At 41.2% G+C, this 19,583-nt stretch overlaps 1 protein-coding gene across 3 annotated transcripts in view; it reads right to left on the bottom strand.

Annotated features, from left to right (window-relative positions):
* The window catches only part of AGPAT4 (1-acylglycerol-3-phosphate O-acyltransferase 4), an 84,140-nt gene that overhangs the window by 4,950 nt on the left and 59,607 nt on the right, over window positions 1–19,583 (bottom strand). For all 3 annotated transcript variants that reach the window (XM_030021435.2, XM_041125073.1, XM_030021436.2), the window contains exons 6-8: window positions 14,286–14,388; window positions 12,029–12,104; window positions 6,545–6,743 (exon numbers count right to left, since the gene is read on the bottom strand). In XM_030021435.2, coding sequence (XP_029877295.1) covers window positions 6,545–6,743; window positions 12,029–12,104; window positions 14,286–14,388 — 378 coding nt within the window. The remainder of the gene's footprint in view (window positions 1–6,544; window positions 6,744–12,028; window positions 12,105–14,285; window positions 14,389–19,583) is intronic.

Below are 19,583 nucleotides of genomic sequence, written 5' to 3'. Positions count from 1 at the left end.
AGTGGTGCAACAGGGAAGCTGGGCTGCCCATGGGGCTGCCCTCGGGTCTCCTGGCTGCCGAGACGGAAGGAAAGCAGGGTCCTCTCACAGGCAGATAGCTGTGCAGTGAACAGCCCAGAAAGGGAGACTGTCACGCTCCACTGTTAGTCCGTGAATGGAAATGCATGCCACTGGGACAAGTGAAGGGTTTCATACATAGAAAAGAAAAAAACATCTCTGACATTTGAATGGCCATAGGCTAGGGAAGACGAGAGGAAGATCCAACATTTAGCCTGCAGTCTGGGATTGTAACATAATAGTAAGCATGCATTAAGACTTTAACCAGAAGGGATAGAAACAGCACCTGGATACGGACAAAGCATAAGTAAGAGCAGCCGTTATAGCAACCACACAGCACATTGAGGATTTCATCCAGTTTGAGGAATGCCACTGCCTGGACACCAAGAAATACCTAGTTCAGCAGTTCAGTTTTGGTTGGGGTTTTTTTTTCCCTTCTCCTTTGCTCCCTGGTAGAAGCTGCCACTGCCCTTCTGTCCTCATTTCACCCTGCAGCCCTCAGTACCCTGGAGAAGGTGGAGTGCAAGGAGAAGGGACTGCTCATGTTTGCCAAGCCTGTGGAAGCAAAGTGGAGTAAGTGCAGGGGTGCCTCAGTGGTTTCTCCCTGCACTGCCTGCCTCCTCTCCTCAACCCTCCTGGAGCCTTAGTGCATACCCTGGTGATACCATCATGTTTAAGGATTTATTCCGCTGTTGTTTTAAATACAACTATACTAAGGGAAACTTAAGGGGTTTTTTACTACAAGGAAGGGGAGAAAGGGAGATTGAGCAGGAATTGTGCCTAACTTAGTCAGCTGTGAGAGTTTAAGCCGATTCTGAGAAGAGCAGGAGAGAAAAGCTATCAGCTGAGGCATCCCTGCACTGCTCCATGGCAAACTGCAGAACTGAGCTCCTGCCATCTTTCTGCCCATCATTACCCACCAGCCAAAAGTTGCAGGAGGTTGCTGAGGACCTGCTCTGCCTGCCAGAGTGGTGGGGCTGAGGGAGGGCTGAGGGAGGGCTGAGCTAACACAAATCGACAGAGCCAGTAATGGAATCTCTTTCCTAGAACATTTTTTAAGCTCCAAGAAAATCCCCAACCCGACACATAGTACCACTTCCCTCAGCAAAAAACTTAGCTCAGCAGAGGATTTCCACCTTTTCTCTCACACCTCAGGATTTCTTCTCATGTTATCTGGGGCTTGTACCACACAGCAAGTGCAATAAGCAGCACAACAGGTAGGGGTATAAAAACGTCCCACATATACTGTGCTGTACACCTGAGTTATATAGGGTATACATTGAAATGAATATTTGTACAATTAAAGCTTATATGAATGGTAGAAATTGCCATTTAGGGCATATCTTATGTACTATTAAGGAGAGGAAACAAGCAAGTAACAAAAAAAAGAAACAAACCAAAAAACCAACCAGTTTTAGGCACCAGGCTGAAAGGCCAGATTGTCTGGCAGCTCCACCAACAGGCACAATCAACACAGGCACAATCCTACACATGGTTTGTATCCTCCTGCTGTTGTAAAACTTACTGTAACAATGCTGGTTTGTGGTCTCCTTGCCTTCCACTCATCTCAGCCTATGGGTATCAACAGTCTTGCTGCCCAGATCACATTGTGCTTCGACCCTTTGGTCCATATTCTGCACTTGGACACTGTCAAGTCACCAAGGACTTATACACAGTTTGTACTGTGATCCACAGAAACAGGTTTTCTAATAGCACTGTGCACATACTGTATAGCAGACATACAACAGCTCCTGCAGAATCAAAGCTGGCTCATTACTACTTATGCTTGGTTCAAATGAAATACTTCTCTTGCCTGTAACTGATACTTAACTGCTGGCTCCACGCCATAAGCCCAGATGCCATTACGCTTTTAGCATTAGACATGTAAGAGCTACTTCTTCATTTAAAAGCCAAGAGAAGCCCTCTCATCTTTTGCATACAGAACCAACAATCTCCTTTTAACTGCTGTTGACAGCTCTATAATAAAATACTTCTAGAGCATGAAGGTTGTCCTCTTCAACACAAATTACCAAAACATGAAAGGCAACCTAATGCTGGGTTCTTTGGAGTCAAATGAGATTGGGGAAGCAGGAGGAGGCAAAAAAGAAGCGGCTGCCAAATACAAATACTGACATTTGACAGACTTGCTCATTGCTTTAACACTAAATATCAGCCCCAAGTTTTAAATAGCAGTTGTAAGCTAAGTACGTAAATCTCTTGCCATGTGTCTGTCCTATGAAACTAAAGCCAGTTTTCAGAAGAGACTTTTGTCCCTCAAACTGCTTGAGCATTTAACCTCTGGAGCAAGCAGGGACTGCCTTGTGTTGGTTCAAGTAGTATCACAAAGAGCTCCTGGTCCCAGACCGGTAGTTAGATATTAGCACAATGCAATGATTGTTATAAGTATAAATAGCCAAACTGCTGCACAGCAAAGCAAGAGGGGATGGCTCAGCATTCTCAGTATAAAGAGGAGACATTGTTTATTTAGGGCTGAAAGTGAGCTGAACCAGCAGAGCTATATATACATTGGTTATTCATTCCTTGGATCTGAGAGTTAGGGTCTGAGGTATTACAGTGCTTTCACTTCAGCTTGACCGCCCTGGGGCATTTCTTTTACCAGTCTTTCCACCTGAACAGCCAGTTACTTATAAGCCATAAGTGTTTTACTGGAGAGCACAATTAGCAGAGACTGTCCAAAAGACAAATGACACTCTGGAAACAAAGCAGAGGGTACCAGGTAGAAGGACCTCCTAGTTTCTCTGCTCTTTCCCATCACTGAAGGGTTATGCACATCTTGTGCTATCTGCACCTATGCTAATAAAGGTGATGTTATCAGGTACTGAAATCTGCCCTTAGAAACAGCAATTGACTTATAATGGGCTACTAGGGACTGCAATAAGCTTCTTGATTCCAGAGTATCAGGTGAGCTGTCAAATTGCCATACAAAAAAATAATGTCCCAAATGCTACCTGTGCTGCTTCAGTTAACGAACAGAGGGAAACAGTCTACTAGGAGCAATGTGAAAAGGCAGCTTTATCATCTGATCACAATGGTAAATAAATCCCTCTGGTTTACAGAAAAAGCTTCCTCTTTAATTGTTGAGCCACCCGGTACCAATTACCACTCACACTGGAAGACAGCAAATCCAGTCCTCCCTGCTTCGCTACAAACTGGATCTGCCAAGCAGACAGTTTCAACTGGCAACAAGAGTCACAACCTCTAAGGTACATTTGTGTTCATCTACTGCTACGTCCCAGCCATTGCCAAAGTCACTTCTGAGACCTTGCCTAAAGCTGGAGGCAGAACTGCAAAATAAAATACTGGTTGCTCCTCTGTCAGAAGACAGTTGCATCCCTCCCAGGACATTCATGACAGAGACACCCCTCAGAATAAAAAGCACAGTTTTGGAAGAACAGCCCTGCTACAGAAACTCAGCTATTGGCTACAACAATGCAACAGCTTTAGCTGCAGTTGACATGCTTCCACAGAATGAGGCCAATGATTCCCAACTAGCAGTAACATTGCTTTTAAAGGGATATAGTAGAAGAGATAAAGACTAAATCATACAAAGGGAACTGTTGCTCTTTTGGCGAGTAAGGACACATCCACTTTTAAGTGACAGTTTTTAAGGATAAACCAGTTCTGCTTTTCGTTTGTTTTTACTGAAGGCTGAGCTTCCTTCCACTTCCAGATTCTCTTCCCTCCACAGCTTCCCGGCGGCTGCTATCGGCTAATAAGTGACAACATCATCTTTCTTTCTGCCTGCTCATCAGCAAGAGGTGGCTGGCTGAGTCTAATCAGGTGACAGCCTCTAGTACAGGCAATGCAGCATCTTCTGCTGCGACTCAAATCCTGGCCAATTACAAGCACTTTGGGTTTGATCACACCAGGTATTCAGAGAGAGAACAGAGCGGTTGCTAAGCTCAGGGGTCTTTGACAGGTTGCAAAGGACTGCAACCTGTACCATCCCACAAATGTGGTGGATATGGATGGGGCAGCAATGCACATTGCACAGTGTCCCGTTAATCTCACCATTCTTAATGCATTCCTCAGTTGTGCTTCTGCAGCCTGGGAGCTCAGGCGTTCATTCTGACAGCAGACTGCTGCTGTAGTTTTCTGTTAGCTCCAGCATTACAAATAACCTGAGAACAAGTCCTTTGGATTATCACTGCATTCAAAAAAGGACTCACAGCAGCCTGCTTGTTAACCTTTCCTTGTGGCTAGAAGCAGAAGAAAGCTAAGTGGGGAGTAAGACAGCAAGAAAAAGAAAAAAAAAAAAGAAAAAAAAAAAGGGCTCTTTTGCTGTCCTTTCGTAGTAGAATCATAGCTTATTTTCTTCACAGGTTCTTTCCCTCACTTCCTGATAGAGAGAAGACATGACTTAGTTGTAAAGGCCACTAATAGCAAGATGGTATCGGACTTAGGGTGGGGGGTGAAGTGTCACTCAACTAAATTAATAAGGGCTAAATCCAGAAACATGTCTGATGCCACAATGCCAAGCATTAACCTCAGGGCTGATGCTTTAAAATCCAGAAACCCTGAATTATGCAGTGAGGCTCCCTGTGGAGGGTACACAGGGAACGAGGAACTTTGGAATGGTACCTGAACAACCAGCCCACTGAGTGGAGAAACTGAATTAAGAGGAAAATCCTGAAGGAAAGATGAGAAATTAAAAAATTTTGCAACAGCTAAGCTTCAGTGCCCTGTTAGGCCATTGTTTCACAGCCCAGTACCAAACATAGACTATACCAGCATTTCTTTGAAAGGCAGAACAAATGCCCTCTTGAGCGCTATTGCCAGGGATGTAGCATTTGCAATGGTGCCATACCTCATCCCGCCCATTGTTGTATATCCATTTTGAACCAGAGCATAGGGGAGACCAACAGACCTTTCTCTGCAACTGAGGGGGATTTGAACCCAACAACTCCTGTTCCCAAGGAGCACCCCCCAACCATAGCGCTCTCTCTTCACTCCCATCCTATTCACCAGTCGGGGGCGGGGGGATGGCGCGGACACACACTACTTGTGCCTTCCAACAAGTAAGGTGGCTGAAAAAAGGTGCTTCTAAGTTGTAGTCACTGCTCCAAGAAATTCTTACACTCTTTACATAAAACACTCCCAGGGTAAAAAGCACCAACAATTTCTCCAGGTGAGGACCAGAGATTCCCCTCCCTTTTGCTCTACCTTGCCCACATTAATGTACCAACTATTATGATGGACCTTATCCTTGCTCTTCTTTTCCTTCCTCTGGCCCAAAGCATCAGGAAGCAAATTTCCTGCGCACATGCACACACACACACAAATTCTTCCTTCTCCAATTATCTTTGTAAGAAGGTCCCACAGTAGCTTACGCAGGGTTTGATTTGGTGGGCACTTTCTGAAAAAGAATATTGTGTGCCTACCATATCAAGCTCTTCACAGATGGGCAAAAGGACATTAGTTAATTCATTTTGATCAGACTAGCATGGGACCTGCTCAAGATTCAGACTTCTGAGAATGCAAAGAAATATTATGTGTTAGGAACAACTTCCTAGGTGGAAAGCAAAGATGCGCTTCTAGATGCACTTCTGAGACAAGAAAACATTTCATGTTTCCCCATTTTCTCTGTTGTTATTTTGGACATGGCTTTTTAAGCTAACTCTACTATCTCTGCATCCAAGTTCACTCAGAGTCAGAGGGACTGTGAAGTTCTGTTTCCTTCTCAAAGGGTGACAGTAATATACACAGACGTTAAGGTGATGAAGCCATAAATACATGTGATGGTCAGTGCAGCCATAGAAAATATTTGCTTTATAAATATATGACTTATTCTGGAAGGGAACTTATTCTTCAAACAGGCACCCAATATGCCAAAAAGCACAGACACCCAAATAGGATATAATTTGCCAAACTGACCTGGTTCCTGCTTCCGTGAAGGACACCAAATGAGATCTCTCTCCCTTTCTGTGGGCCAGCTGCTTGTTTTGTTTTCCTTCCTCCTCTTAAATAACATACCAGTTTAAACACAAACCAAGGCAGTTCAGAACTACCACAGGAACTGTAGGCATCACCTGTGATATTCTGTGCCCTTTAAGTCAAGAGTAGATGCCACAACGGGCTGTCCGTAAATCACAAGTTCACGCATTTCCAGTGGATGACATATCAGACTATGATTAGATGAAAAAATCTCAACAGAATAAATTATCCTTGAGCATCTATTCTAGGTGTTCAAAGCGCAACCCAGTAACACACTACACAAGAAAAGAAACCTTTTGTAGGCAACCCACTGGCAAGTTACTGTTCTGATTTCTGCAGAAACAGAAAATTTTGTATGCAGCTCTTACAAAAAAAATAATACAACTATACAAAAATAAACAAACAAACAAACAATAATCTATTTAACCTGTTCCAAGCTAAAGTGGATATAGTTTCAGATGGTCTGCTGAATTCACAAGTCATGTTTATATTTAGTAAGCCTCAATAAATCTTTCTGTTTCAGAAAACTTACCCATTACAATGACAAATGCAAAACTAGCCAGTGTCAGTGATGATCCACTGTTGATCATGTTGATGAGCAGCTTGAATAAAGGATATAGCAGCAATAAGGCCCAGAAAAGCCAGTTCAAAAGCGTCCATGGTCGTCGGGGTGGTACTATAGGGACTGCTGGGTAGGTTCCTGTTCGGTAGTATTCCTCCTGGAATGCATCCTAGTAGAACAAAAGAGGGCAACAATTAAATCCACATCTGTCAACAAAACTAGCCATTCCTGACTTTGATGTTCCTCTTTCTGCAGGCTTGTAACCATGGGGGAAGATCAAAGACCAAGTCATGGCTGGAAAGCTTGTACTTTGAAGTCAATGAACACCCAGTCCAAAACAAAAGAGCTTACATTGATGTGCGCATTCTTTCTTTCTCCTACACATAAAAGCCCGAAAAATGGCATGCCTGGAGAGTATAACAAGCCCAGTAAAACAAGAAGGGTGAGGGGTCGTACAATCCTGCAGCAATGCAGATATCACTGCTGAACATCCTGCAAGAGCCGCAGCCGCTGGCCAAATACTGCTGGTAAGCTATAGAAGCGTTTGGGCTACATGTTCAGCAGCAGACCATCTGTTCCCTAATGTTTTCTCCAGCTACTGCTCTAAAACAGCATCCATGGCCCTGTCAGAAAAGGTGAGCAGACACCGTCTTGTCCCATACTCCAAAGAACACCATCCCCTCCTGTCTGCTTTGTCCCATAGATGCAGTCTTGTTCATCTTGTTCCCATGAAGCTTACGGAAGGAAGTTTGGGTGCTGAACCTCTCTACTGACAGTTGAGCATGCAAACAGTTTAGAATCTCTCACTGGTTTTGACGAAGGACTCACTTTTAGTATAATATGAGGAAGACAATGGGGTGGGGTTTGGTTTTTTTTGTGGTGTGTGTTTTTTAAAGCATAGAAGACTTAGAATTCAGCACCTTCCTCTAGAGCCCATATGGGTGAACAGCATTGCCTTTAGCGATGTGATCAACCCAAGACATCAAAGCGGGGGGGGGGAGAAACCATTGCTACTGGTTCAAAAGCAAAGATTATTAACCTGTGTTGTCACATAAAACTGCTTAATTAATGAAGTCAGCATTAGACTGACATAAAAAGGAACCTCAATTTAGTCAGAATGAAGTACTAAATTTCTTCAAAGAAAGGAATACTTCATGACCGTTTCCAAAAATTCTGGCAAATCCAAGATTGTCCTAATCAACCACCCGAAGATTATTTCTACTATCCTATGATTTTACATTTACTTACTCTCCAGTTGACACAGACAATTCTTTACTTATTTAATGGCAACTTGAGCAATTACAGGCTGCTAACATTTTATCTATTTCAAAGGGAACATTCAGCTTTTAAGAGACTACACAGTAATTAAAGCATTGCACTCTCTTTATTGAGATTAGAAAAATTATGACTGTTTTGCACGTGCGAGCTAGATTGTACTGGGATCACTATGGCCAATTAATTAGCTGTCTTCAACAAATTACACAGTGTATGAAGTTTTCTTTACAGTGCCTCGAGGATTTTGGTTTATGACTGGTTTAACACAGAGCTACTAATCATCAGTAAATTGAATTCTACTATATACAATTAGGTTTCTAAATACAGGTATTACCCAGAAAAGTTAAGAATTTCTGACTATTATTGGTATCTCCATTAGGGGGCCTATTACTACAGAGAGCAAGACAGACTCACTTAAAACAAGCGCAGCAGTTTTCTCTTTGCTGGCTCTGCACGTTATTAGGGGCAGCAAAACCGTTGACCACATCTCACCAAGAAGTTTGAGACAGATGGAAGAAATACACAACGAGCAAAACAAGGTTAATGACATCACCTCCACTACACGTTTTACACCATTGTGGGGAACAGCTCTTCAATTCAGTTATAATTCCTTACCCTTAAAAACATTCACATTCCTTGCAGAAGAGAGATCTGTGGGTTGATCTGTCTTCTAAGCCTTTGCAAGGGTGCCTATGTACCCATCAACAGCTCAAGGCAGCATTTAAACCCATGATGTACCTTAAAATTTCCCTTAACCACCTCGCCTACATTAAGTTCCTTTCATTCCCCTGCATACAGAGCCTATTTTCAGTCTGTAATAAATCCCACCTACCCAAGTATCATATTTGGACATAGAAACATGCTCCTTCTAATGCCCCCACCAAATTCGAGTTACTTCAGACAGTGGGGTGGGTAATGCAGCGGGGGGAAATCAGGGAACATCCGTCATCTTCTGAGAGGCTAACTGCATTCTTCCCCACTGCTCCCACCAGGGAGGTCTGACTGCAGAGGTATGCCACTGCCCTTTCATGAGGTAGCCCACAAAGAATGAGCGTCCAAAAATACATCCTTTGTTCCCAAACACTGGAGTTCTGTAGACTTCCCCTCTTCAGTTCTGCTCTGCTAATTCCCTGGGGCATTTCAGCATATATTTTCATGCCCTGTTTTCCATGCTTCTCTTACAAGTGAGAAGAGTTAGAAGCTCACTTTCTTTTTAATGGAAATTAAGATTCTCAAGCAAAACTTCTATTTCAGGCACTGAGGCTCTAAGGAGGTGAAAAAAGAAAACAAACATGCAAGGGCTAGCAGAGTTGTGACTACTATACAGTACTTCCTCAGACCAGGCACTAGGGTGCTCAACCTGGTCGTTGTTAAAGTCAAAGGCAGTCTTTCTAGCAATGGCAGTTTAAAAAAAAGAAAAGACAAGAGAAGAGAAGAAATGAAAAAAAGAAAAGCCAATGTGCAACCCAAATCGCACCTCTGTTATAATTTGGTATTAACAGTGCTGGCCAGCCACAGAAAGACAAAATTCACCCCAGGTGAGGAAGAAGCACGTGGACATGGTACTCACTGTAAGCCTGGAAAACGAAGGAGAACACTGTCTGATTTAGAATAGCACAGTGCCACTGTGTATCTGGCAAGCCTGTTCATTGCATTTGCAGCAGTGGCTAAACCAGAAAATGAAGTGATAAGTAGCAAGAACATAAACACACCAGATTCCCAGAGAGCAGTATCTCAGACTGAGGTACATGTAACTGAGATCAGACAATGAGGTAAAATCAACAGAACAAGCTTTTCTCAAAGACTCTTATTTCTTTACTAATGACAATTAAAAAACAAAGAAAGAAAGAAAAAAAAAAAAGTCATGTCCCTTCACGTCCACTAACTGCTGATCTCATTACTCATTCAAACAGCTTTGTGGCCCTGATCATCACGAGTGCATGGCACTCCAGCCTTCACCTCAGTACCTGTGACACTCCCCACCTACTACATCATACTACTAGAGCATAATTCAGCACCCAGTATGCAAGTCTTGAGAAGGTACAGCAAAATTATGAAAATCACTGAGAATAAGCAACGGCACATGCAACCATAATGCAAGATAAAATAGGGGCTCTGTTTTTCAGTAGTGTGCATACCTTGTCTTTGAAACAGAAAGTGGAGTGCTACAAGCAAAATAGACAAAACAGGGGATGAGTGCCTATCTTGCAATGAATTACTGCCCTTTGAATACAGTTTTTTTACATTTTATCATAAATGTTTACTGACTCTGAAGACATTAATCTGAAACAGACCTCGTTTTTTGAAACAACACCTAGCTGGCAAAGCTGCCTGTTATCCAACCTAAGAGCCAATTATCTTTTTAAAGATGCAGGGCAGAAAGGTGAAACAGAATTGCATTTTTACTCTGCAGGTGGGCTTTCATCATCTCAGAACTCTTGAAGAAGTGGTCCCCACTCCATGTTCTCCCAGTCTGATTTTACAGAGACAAGGGCTTGTGTAAACCAGGAATGGCTGCAATGAAGTAACAGTTTCACTAATACAAAAAAGCTGAAGGAAGAGGAACATGCTGCCACCTTCAGAAAAAAACCAAAACCACCACCAAACAAACAAACAAAAAAACAACCAAAAAAATGCCACACAACCAGAAGAGTTTTAATGGAAACAAAATCTGAACATGCATTCCTTCCTCCTATACTTAAACAGGAAACTATGGATTTAACCAACCAGCAAATTAAGTTGTTATGAAAAAAGCAGGATAGATGTACGCTCTGTTTGCACTGGAAACAACTGAGCGTTCGTGAAAGAGGGAATAACAGAAAAAAGTTCAAGTGAATTACTTCAAACTATGTAATAACAGATTCGGGAAAACAATCATCACATTCTCAGTTGATTTATGTTCTTGTCTTGCAAATGTCTAAACAGTTCTTAGGAACGTGAAACAGGGTTACAGATAAAGTCATAGTAGCAGAAGGTGGACTTTTGCAATGCCTGCAGAGAGCGCGGGCCCACGGGTAACATAATGCCTTTCTGCAGAAAGGTTAGGGGCCATGTCTGCATTAGGTCTTAGTGCCACAATTTGCAAGAAGGGAGATCAGAGACAAAGCTAGTAGATCTACAACTGAGGTCTCAATACACATTTACTTTTCATATTCCTGTAAGCAAGCCGCTTAGCGGGGCTGTTAATTAAACCAGAAACAGTCATGGTTTGAAGCCGAGAAAGACTAAAACATAGTCAATACAGAAATGCTAACGTGGTGTTCTCAGTGGAGTACAACAAATAACACAGCAGAATTTTGCTGCCCCAATGAGAGGAAACCAGAGCGTAGCTATACTCTATTACTTCAGAATCCAAAGCACTGCTGTATTCCAGCCTGAATACATAACTTAGATCAATTTATTGGAGCAAACTGAGCTGCTAGGCCCTCATGTCTTGCATACCTATGACTCCCACTGATTGAAATGGGAGTGCTGCCTGTATCCAAAGAGCGCATCCCCCAACCATTATCTCCTATGTTCATAAAAACAAAACCCATGAGAAACAGATTCTGAAAGTCTGAAGGATGCATATGAAAGTATTCTGAGGAAAAAAAAATAAAAATCAGTGGACATCTACAAATGCACAGTCATTATTATTCTGCCCCCATCCTATGTAATTAGCAATCTTAAACACACACCTTCTATGCACATAATGTGAGAGCAATTTATCAGCCTGTCCTATTAATATTAGATCTTTGCCTTGGTAAAAAAAGACAGGGTAAAACAAGGGACAAAAATTCTAATACACTAAAGCAAAATATACTTCATTTAGCCCACGAACTACTTCTTGATTTAGGAAGTGCCTTTAAGGGGAGGAAGTCCGTCTACCAACCACGAGGTAGTTATGTTTTTCGTATCCTTATGCAACTTTCTAAAGAAGAGTTCTAAAACTACACTATCGAGGCTTGCTCAAGTTTTCTTCCTGTTGCTCTAAGTACAAAATAAAGGCAATCATGACTGACAGCACAAGACCAGTTTGTGTCTGAAGAAGCAGAGCACTTATGCTGAAAAACAAACCAACCAACCAACCCCAAGCCCCCAAAGCAGGACCACTATGTATACACACTGTAAAGGTCTACTAGCAGTATAAATAACTGAGCACTAGTGGCTCGCAAGTGCTGTCTAGACAAAAAAACCAACCTTTTCTTGATACAGTTTGTGGAGCCAGTTAGAACATTCCTGCTCATCTTCTGGGACTTCCTCTAGCGGAATCCGCCTGCCAACGGTAAACAAGAGAAATTGAAGAATATTAAATACTTCAGCTCCCATGAACAGCACTTACATTATACAGAACTATACAGACAGATTATCCATCTGACAGGAGACTCACTACTTTTTCCACCTTTTTTAAATTTGTGGTAACAGCTCCCAGATCAGCAAAGTATAGTTTGCTTCTAGAGCCACCTTCAGTTTTTAGATGTATCTGAAATTTAGAAATTAAGATTTCTGAAATAGTAACGCATTATGTTTGAGCTCACTAGAGCCACTTTCTAGATTAAGGTTTGCAGTTTTCTGTTTCCAAACAAAGGTTTTAAATGAATTAATTTCTTCCCCCACCTATGGAGTTCAAGGCTGTATTTAATCAGCGAGGCAGTAGAGAGAAAAAACGAACTATTCTCCTTATACCTAGCGTAAAGCACTCTAGTATTTTTCAGGTAACATTTCCAATTCCTGTATTTTTTGTTACATGCAGCTTGGTTGGATAATTTCCAGCAAAATGGCTCCTATCACTGAAAAACCCTCTCTTGACAAAACAGAGTTTTCATCACATTACATGAATTTTGGTCAATAATCCTGTGACAAAAAAAAAAATCCCCCTGTCATCCTCATTTAGGTATGCTAATAGCAATTTTTAATAATTTTAATTTTTTCAATGTAGCATATATTTTAATTAATATCCATTAAGAGCGACATCAAGTTAACTTTCTTCAGCACAGGAGAGAGCACTTTTCACAGTCGGGACACTCCTGTTTACAGTTAATAAATTAAGAGGACAACACTACTGTTTTGTTCGTTTATTTAAGAAAGTCATCAATTGACAAACGTTAGAAGTCAACAGAATTTAAGCAGAGACAAACAAGACCATCCAAATTTTACAAACTTCTACCGAGTGCAACACCTATAGCACATCAATAAGCAAATTTGGAAGATTTTGAAGAACATCTGTGATGGTCCCCAATTAATTGCCAAAACAAATTTTGCCATGAGGTTTACCCTGCTTGCAATAGCTTTTCAGGAAGCTTAAAAGGACAGAAGGGCAAACAGCTAGCCTGAGTCATGAAAAGCAATTTCCATGCTCTGCTAGATTGGCTGGCAGCAGGCTGGAAGGGTGTAAAGGGAGACACAGCAAGATGCACAACTCTACAGTGCATTCCTACGCCTCTAGGAATGGCCCACATAGGTAGGGCCAGCTGCTCCTCCATGAACACTAGCCAGCCAGGCCATGTACACCAAACACAAGGCCACCAGGCTGAGCTACCCATGAGAGCCAAGTAGGAATGCAAACTCAGGTTGCAGCCATGAGGAATCAAGAGAGAGTTTCTTTTTACCCTTGGGCAAAAACAGTTCTGAAGAAATATTTTTTCAAACAGGCAGAAAAGGGAAGGTAAGAAGAAAAGGTCGCCCTACTCCACTTCATGTCGGTACCCAAGATAACCCCTTTATAGGTATAATTGGCTGGTCCAGTTGGTTTATGATGAACTCCTGATCACTCGTGGCATCACTTCTAGGCTCCTATGCTGCAATCTTAAACCATCACATGCCCTGAGTGCCTGCAGCACGGGTGCTGCTGGTAGAGCCTGGCCTGGGAATACGGGCCTTGGAATTGGCCCATTCCCGTTAAGATTATGGGAAGCCATTGGGGTATTCATCACTTATAGAAACACTAATGATACAGAATCCAGGTAACTGTTTTTTCATTAAACAACCCCCTTTTTGGTAGGGAGGGAGGAGCAGTCAAATACATCAACAACCACACCGAACAGAGATGGGAACAGTCCTGAGCCTGGCCTCCACGTGAGTGGAAATTATTGTGCCAGAGAGAGGTATAAAGCCACTCCATCTGAACACTTAGTAGATGTTTGGTATTCTGGCCAAATGACTGAAAAGAGGTCCCACTGTTGCTGCTGAGCTAACAAATAGACACACAAATGAATAAAAAAAATAACAAACAAAAAATCCTGTTGACCTTTATAGAATCCCCACATATTTCTAGTCACAGAACTTTACAAGAAACTCTTCCAATGGCATATGAGTTTTTATCTGCAGTTCTATGAAGCCGGGTTGGTAGAGATTTGCTGTCCATTACCTGCTTGAAAGTATTTCCTTATTTGTGCAATTGTGATTGCAAGTACACAGTCCTGTATGCCAAAAAGGAATTAAAATATGGATTACTTGCCTTACATATAAATCTGCATGATATTTCTTTCCATTTAGAACTCCCAGCAATGTTGGATTCTCATTATTTCTAAAATTGAGGGTAGAATCATAGACTGCAGAAACTATAAGAGGAGAAACAGGTTATGTGATTACTGTAGTAATAGAATGGAAATAAGTCATTCTTTCTCAGACAAGGAGCATATTTAATACGAAATCATCAGCAATAGCACCATAGTTTGAGCTGTCACCAAGGTAAAGATGATGACAGAATATTCAACATGCAGGTTTTAAGAAGCAAAATAACTAGTGACCCTTTCAGGAACTACACCAGCAGAACAAAAAGGTTTGCTCTCCACCCTTGTCTCCTTCCCCATCAGGTGCAGAATGTTAGGCACTGGGAACACAGTTACAGTTTCTGACAGTTAATATACCTAGGACATCCTAGGAGTCAAATGGTTGAAAACCTATTAGCTTTCTCAGCTCACTGTGAATGACACAACTCCCTCGCAAATCTGGGTAAATAACCAGGCAGATACACACTTTACAAACAATAAGCAACACATACAGTTTGACTAAGAACGGGTAAAGTGTGTGAGAGACATCCTACAGCAAGAGGGCTTAATGCAACTATGAATCACTGGGGTTCAAAACAACCTCCCCTTCGTGCCCATTATTTGGTAACTGAGGCACTTGCTATAGGGCAAAGGCAGAGACAGAATAACAGACCATGTCCTGTGTAAGCTGGGCTGCTGCTATGAACACATGCAGCTGTGAGGAATATAACATCAAAGTTCCACAGAACAAAACTGCAGCCAAACTTTGAGCCCCGAGAACACACTGTTTCTGCAGTTCAGGACTGCACAGTAACAGTAAAACTATTTGCAAAGGTCATTTGTAGTTAAACTAAGACAGCATTAACAAGCAGTTTCCACGGAAAAAGTGTTCACTGTTTAAACTACACAAAGTGTTTCAAAAAATTTAGTTGAACATGTCCTTAGAGATGCTATTTTCCTGATGTCACAAAATCACCAGAGAGCAATTAATTTTCCTGACACTGAAAACTAATTGTACATCGTGGTATGAATTCTAAGATCAATGACAGCAACGCAACTTTTTTTTTCTTTTTTGTCACAAGTGTGACTAACATGCACTTCACATGTAGCTTGCTGTATTTTAGGTTTTCTGCTCTAGAGTTTTGCAATAATGAACACTGCAATGAACCTTTACTGTGAGAGCTCTTGACCCACCTAAGAAAGTCTTTTATTACACAGAACAGATTTGGTTTTGGTTTTGAAGCCTCTCTAGCTACGAGAGTTAAATATGGCTTGGTCACGACATTCAGCCCCCAGAAACTCACCACAACATTTGTTATTGCAAAACAGAATTCACACACAGCGCAGAACAGAACAGCCTGGCTTCAGCGCTGCAAGGAAATCCTGAAAACAGAGGCCAAAACCCTGTCACTGCATACTGACTATATCCCTCTTTAACAACTCTATGCTCTTCCTACTACAGTTGGGTTTTTAGCCCAAACTCAAAACTACAACACATAAGCCAAAATCTGCTTCAAGCACACTACTCTCCCTGTACAATATAAGTAGGAAATTACTTTTTTGGAATAAATTATCTACCTCCATTTTTAAGCTTCTTAGTGTAGAAGGATTTTACTAATCTACTCTAATTTACTAATCCAATGTAATTGAAGGAAGACAAGAGCTCAGTTTGGTTTATACAGGGTAAGCTTCTTAGTTTATTCTTTAATAGCCTGAGATTACTCTAATAACAATAGGGACGCAATAAAGGAAAGCATGATGTACGCAGCACTTGTTCTTTCATCTTTTAGAAGATGTCTACATTTAAGTTATGGTATGAACTCGGTGCTTCTTCAGACACACTGGAAGATGCTTCTCCTGTTCTGAAAAAACTTCTGCAGAGTTCATCAGGAATATCTTTATGTGCTGATGGCCACACACAAGAGTTTTCCTTCACTCCAGGGAAAAAATACCCCATTCCAGTTTGTAACTGTCTGTAGTTTGATATTCAGTCCAGTTCTTTTTAACATCACATTGAAATCTTTTGGTGCGAAGGCAGTGCCAAATCCAAGACAATGATAGCATACGCAGGAGCAAACAGACCTCTGTTATATCCCGATATAAAATAACTGAAGACTTAAACTTTCCATTTTGAAAGTGCAGGAAAAGAACAACAGTAGAATTGTCAAAGAAATTGACAAAGAAATTGTACAGAATTAAAATTTGCCAGAAAGCTTCCACAGCCAAAGCAGCACTAGCATGCTGTGTGACACACTGGAATTGTTTTTCATTAAATGTGTATTTCGTAGTTACATAATTAGAACTGGACATCTCATGACTTTCTCATCCAAAAGCTGAAGAGTCCAGAAATCTAACGTTCTAAACCACGTAAAAAAAAAAACTCCACAGTATCTTGAAAACATTGCAACTGCCTCAGACTAATTTAGGCAGTGTTTGAGAAGTTTTGCTTCAATTGTGAAATCAAATATTTTCTCGAAGAAGTTATCTTAAAACATTTTCTTCATTAAAAAAACAAACACAATTCAATATTTGGAAGCCTTTTCAAAGGCTCAGAACAGATCATAACTGAAAAAAAAATTCTTCCAGCTGAATTACTATTTTCTGACAAAAAAGGCTAGGTTTTTTGTTTTGTTTTCTAATCTCTGCCCAGTTTTTTTTTTTATATCTTTAACTTTTGGCTCCTTGTACAGCATTCTGACAGAAAGCTACATACTTAAGAATTTAAGATTTAATTTCTTAATTTTGACCTAAGAAATCTTTGGATTACACACCTAGAGAGGGTTTTTCTTACTTCAGCTGTCCTCTTGAATTTCATGCATTATTTTGTGGACATCATCGATTATGCCAGAATGATCATCCAACAAATCAACCTACAGGCCACGAGTATGCCTACATACAGCTTCATACCAGCACAAAATGATCTGAAGTGAAGGCTGGGAAAGGGAGGGGAAAAGACAGTGGAATTCACTGTACTGCTGGTACGACAGCCACCTTGACACAATCCTTTGATTTAACATTTCATTGCTCTGGTCATCTTGGTCAAAAATCATTCATCCTCTCAAACTTGGTAGCTTGCTCAGGAGGATGACCAGGAGCCTCACTAAACTTTGAAAAAAATCCAGGACTGAAGTGCACCTCATGGGAAAAAAAGTAATTGCAAAACCCCCAAACACTGTCATATTGAACCCTACGAGAACATCACCCTGGAATTTATTCTCATGCGTTCCCTCTAAGACAGTAGTTCTCAGCATGCACCATTGGAGGAAAAGGCTGACAACTTGGAGTTATCCACAATCCATCACGAGGCCAATTTTTAAATACAAGTCTTAACTAAATCAAAACAGCTGAAAGGAACTGTCTGATATACAGCCAGGCAATAAAAGTAACAGTTAAATATATCTTTTGTAATATTTATGACATTTATTTTTATTGTAAGTAATAGATGACTGTTTTAGAAACAGAGCTGTATTTTCATTTGCTTCCATGAACAATACAGGTAGCAAACTCTACCACCTAACAGCCATTTATTAAGACAGCAAACAGCTTCTAAAAATGAAGTTCCCGGCGGCTGCATCTGTACTACCAAACTGTTAGAGATGGCCACTTGTTATCACAACAAGTTAAAAAAATATTAAAAGCACTCCTTTAAGAATCAAACTGTGTGCAGAGATCTGAATTTGTGAAAATAAGTCTCTGAAGAGAAAAGAATTCCATTATCACTTATGAAAGAAATGAGTTAGGAGGGAAGGTTCTTTGCTTGTTATTTTGTGTGAAAGATATTTTTATCCAAATATATCTGCTTATGCTGACAGATATGGCATCACTGGTATTGAGGCAGTTTCCCATGTATGCACGTTAAATAAACTCCTTCTGAAGCTAAGTTTTTCAAAACAGGTGGACTTGCCAGACTGATGTCACCAATGCCTGTTGCCAACAGGCACAGAACTACTGCACCAGGTAGCATTAAGAGTTGATAGAAAGTTTTGAAAAGGACCAAGATGTGATGACTGCTATTGTGGGTGAATTACCTCTACAGCCACAGAAACCAGCCAGCCAGCCGTCCTATAGTACTACAGCCTCAGACAGGTTGCATCACAGCCTTGTCAGAAAGGAGGAATGAAGAACAGAGGAAAAGGAAACTCTGACCTCTGTCACACCCAGCTTGGAACTGGATCCAAACATTTGGCTTGCCTTCACTGCTCTGTCATGCTGCAGCTATCTCCCTTAGCAAGGCACTGCAGCCAGGCCCACCACCCCTTGCAGAAGAGCAGAAAGAGCATTAGCCTAAGTGGCAGGCCCCAAAATGGGCTCAGGCAGCTCTGCACCAGTCTCTCACTTTCAGAGACATGCAGGGATACCCCACTGCAGGCTTGGCCACTGACAAGAATGTGAATTGTACTGCAAGACAGACAGGTCAGCCTGCAAGAGTCATTCTTGTAGATCATTAGAGATGTCACTGAACTGAAGTTACGAACATCTGCATACTGCCATTGCTTCTTCTGCAGACACAGCAGCAATTCAACAGTCACACTGATGCTGTTTGGAACAAGTAATTTGAGGCTGTAATAGAGGGATACAGTCACTTGCTGGGCCACATTATAAGGCAGAGCATAACAATGAGACTCAGGGCTCACTGATTTACAGTGAACAAGTCAAATAGTATTATTTACCAGTGTAAATATTCAAAAGAAAAAAAATGGCCAAATTACTACAGAGGCTATACCTCTGCATATATTGACACCTACAATAACATGCTACTGCTTATAACGTGCGTACCAAATGTCAGTGCAGATTAAGTAATAAGTGGTCAAATCCTATCAATATTCATGCAAGAAAGGAATAATTTCTAGACAGAACTTACATTTCTAGATTATGGACTGTCAAAACCAGACTTCCATCACGTTCTCTATTCAAAAAACATTTATGGACTTCCTTGTTACCTGTACATATTAATGTTACAAGGAACTCTAAAAATAAGAAATTGTTTACAAAGGCCTTTCAAATGCTCTTCACATGTACCCCTTGGCTCTATAGGAGAGAAACATATAGTAACCCAGACAGTAACGCTTATTATCTCCCTCTCATTGCAAAAAGTGACAAGGCAAGTAAAGCAACATACCCAGAAGAATTTGCAACACTGATCTGGGGTCATCAGCTGTTTCCCTCAGAGGTTTGTTGGTTGGGGTTTTAAGCTATACTGTTTCAACAAAAACTATCTATGAGAAGTTATGACTCTCTGCGCTTCTCCTTGAACCCTCCCAGGG

The sequence above is a fragment of the Aquila chrysaetos genome, chromosome 8, assembly GCF_900496995.4.
Source record: "Aquila chrysaetos chrysaetos chromosome 8, bAquChr1.4, whole genome shotgun sequence".
In the NCBI taxonomy this organism is placed as follows: Eukaryota; Metazoa; Chordata; class Aves; order Accipitriformes; family Accipitridae; genus Aquila; species Aquila chrysaetos.
The sequence above is the reverse complement of the archived record's forward strand: the minus strand, read 5'-3'. Positions and strand labels throughout refer to the sequence as shown.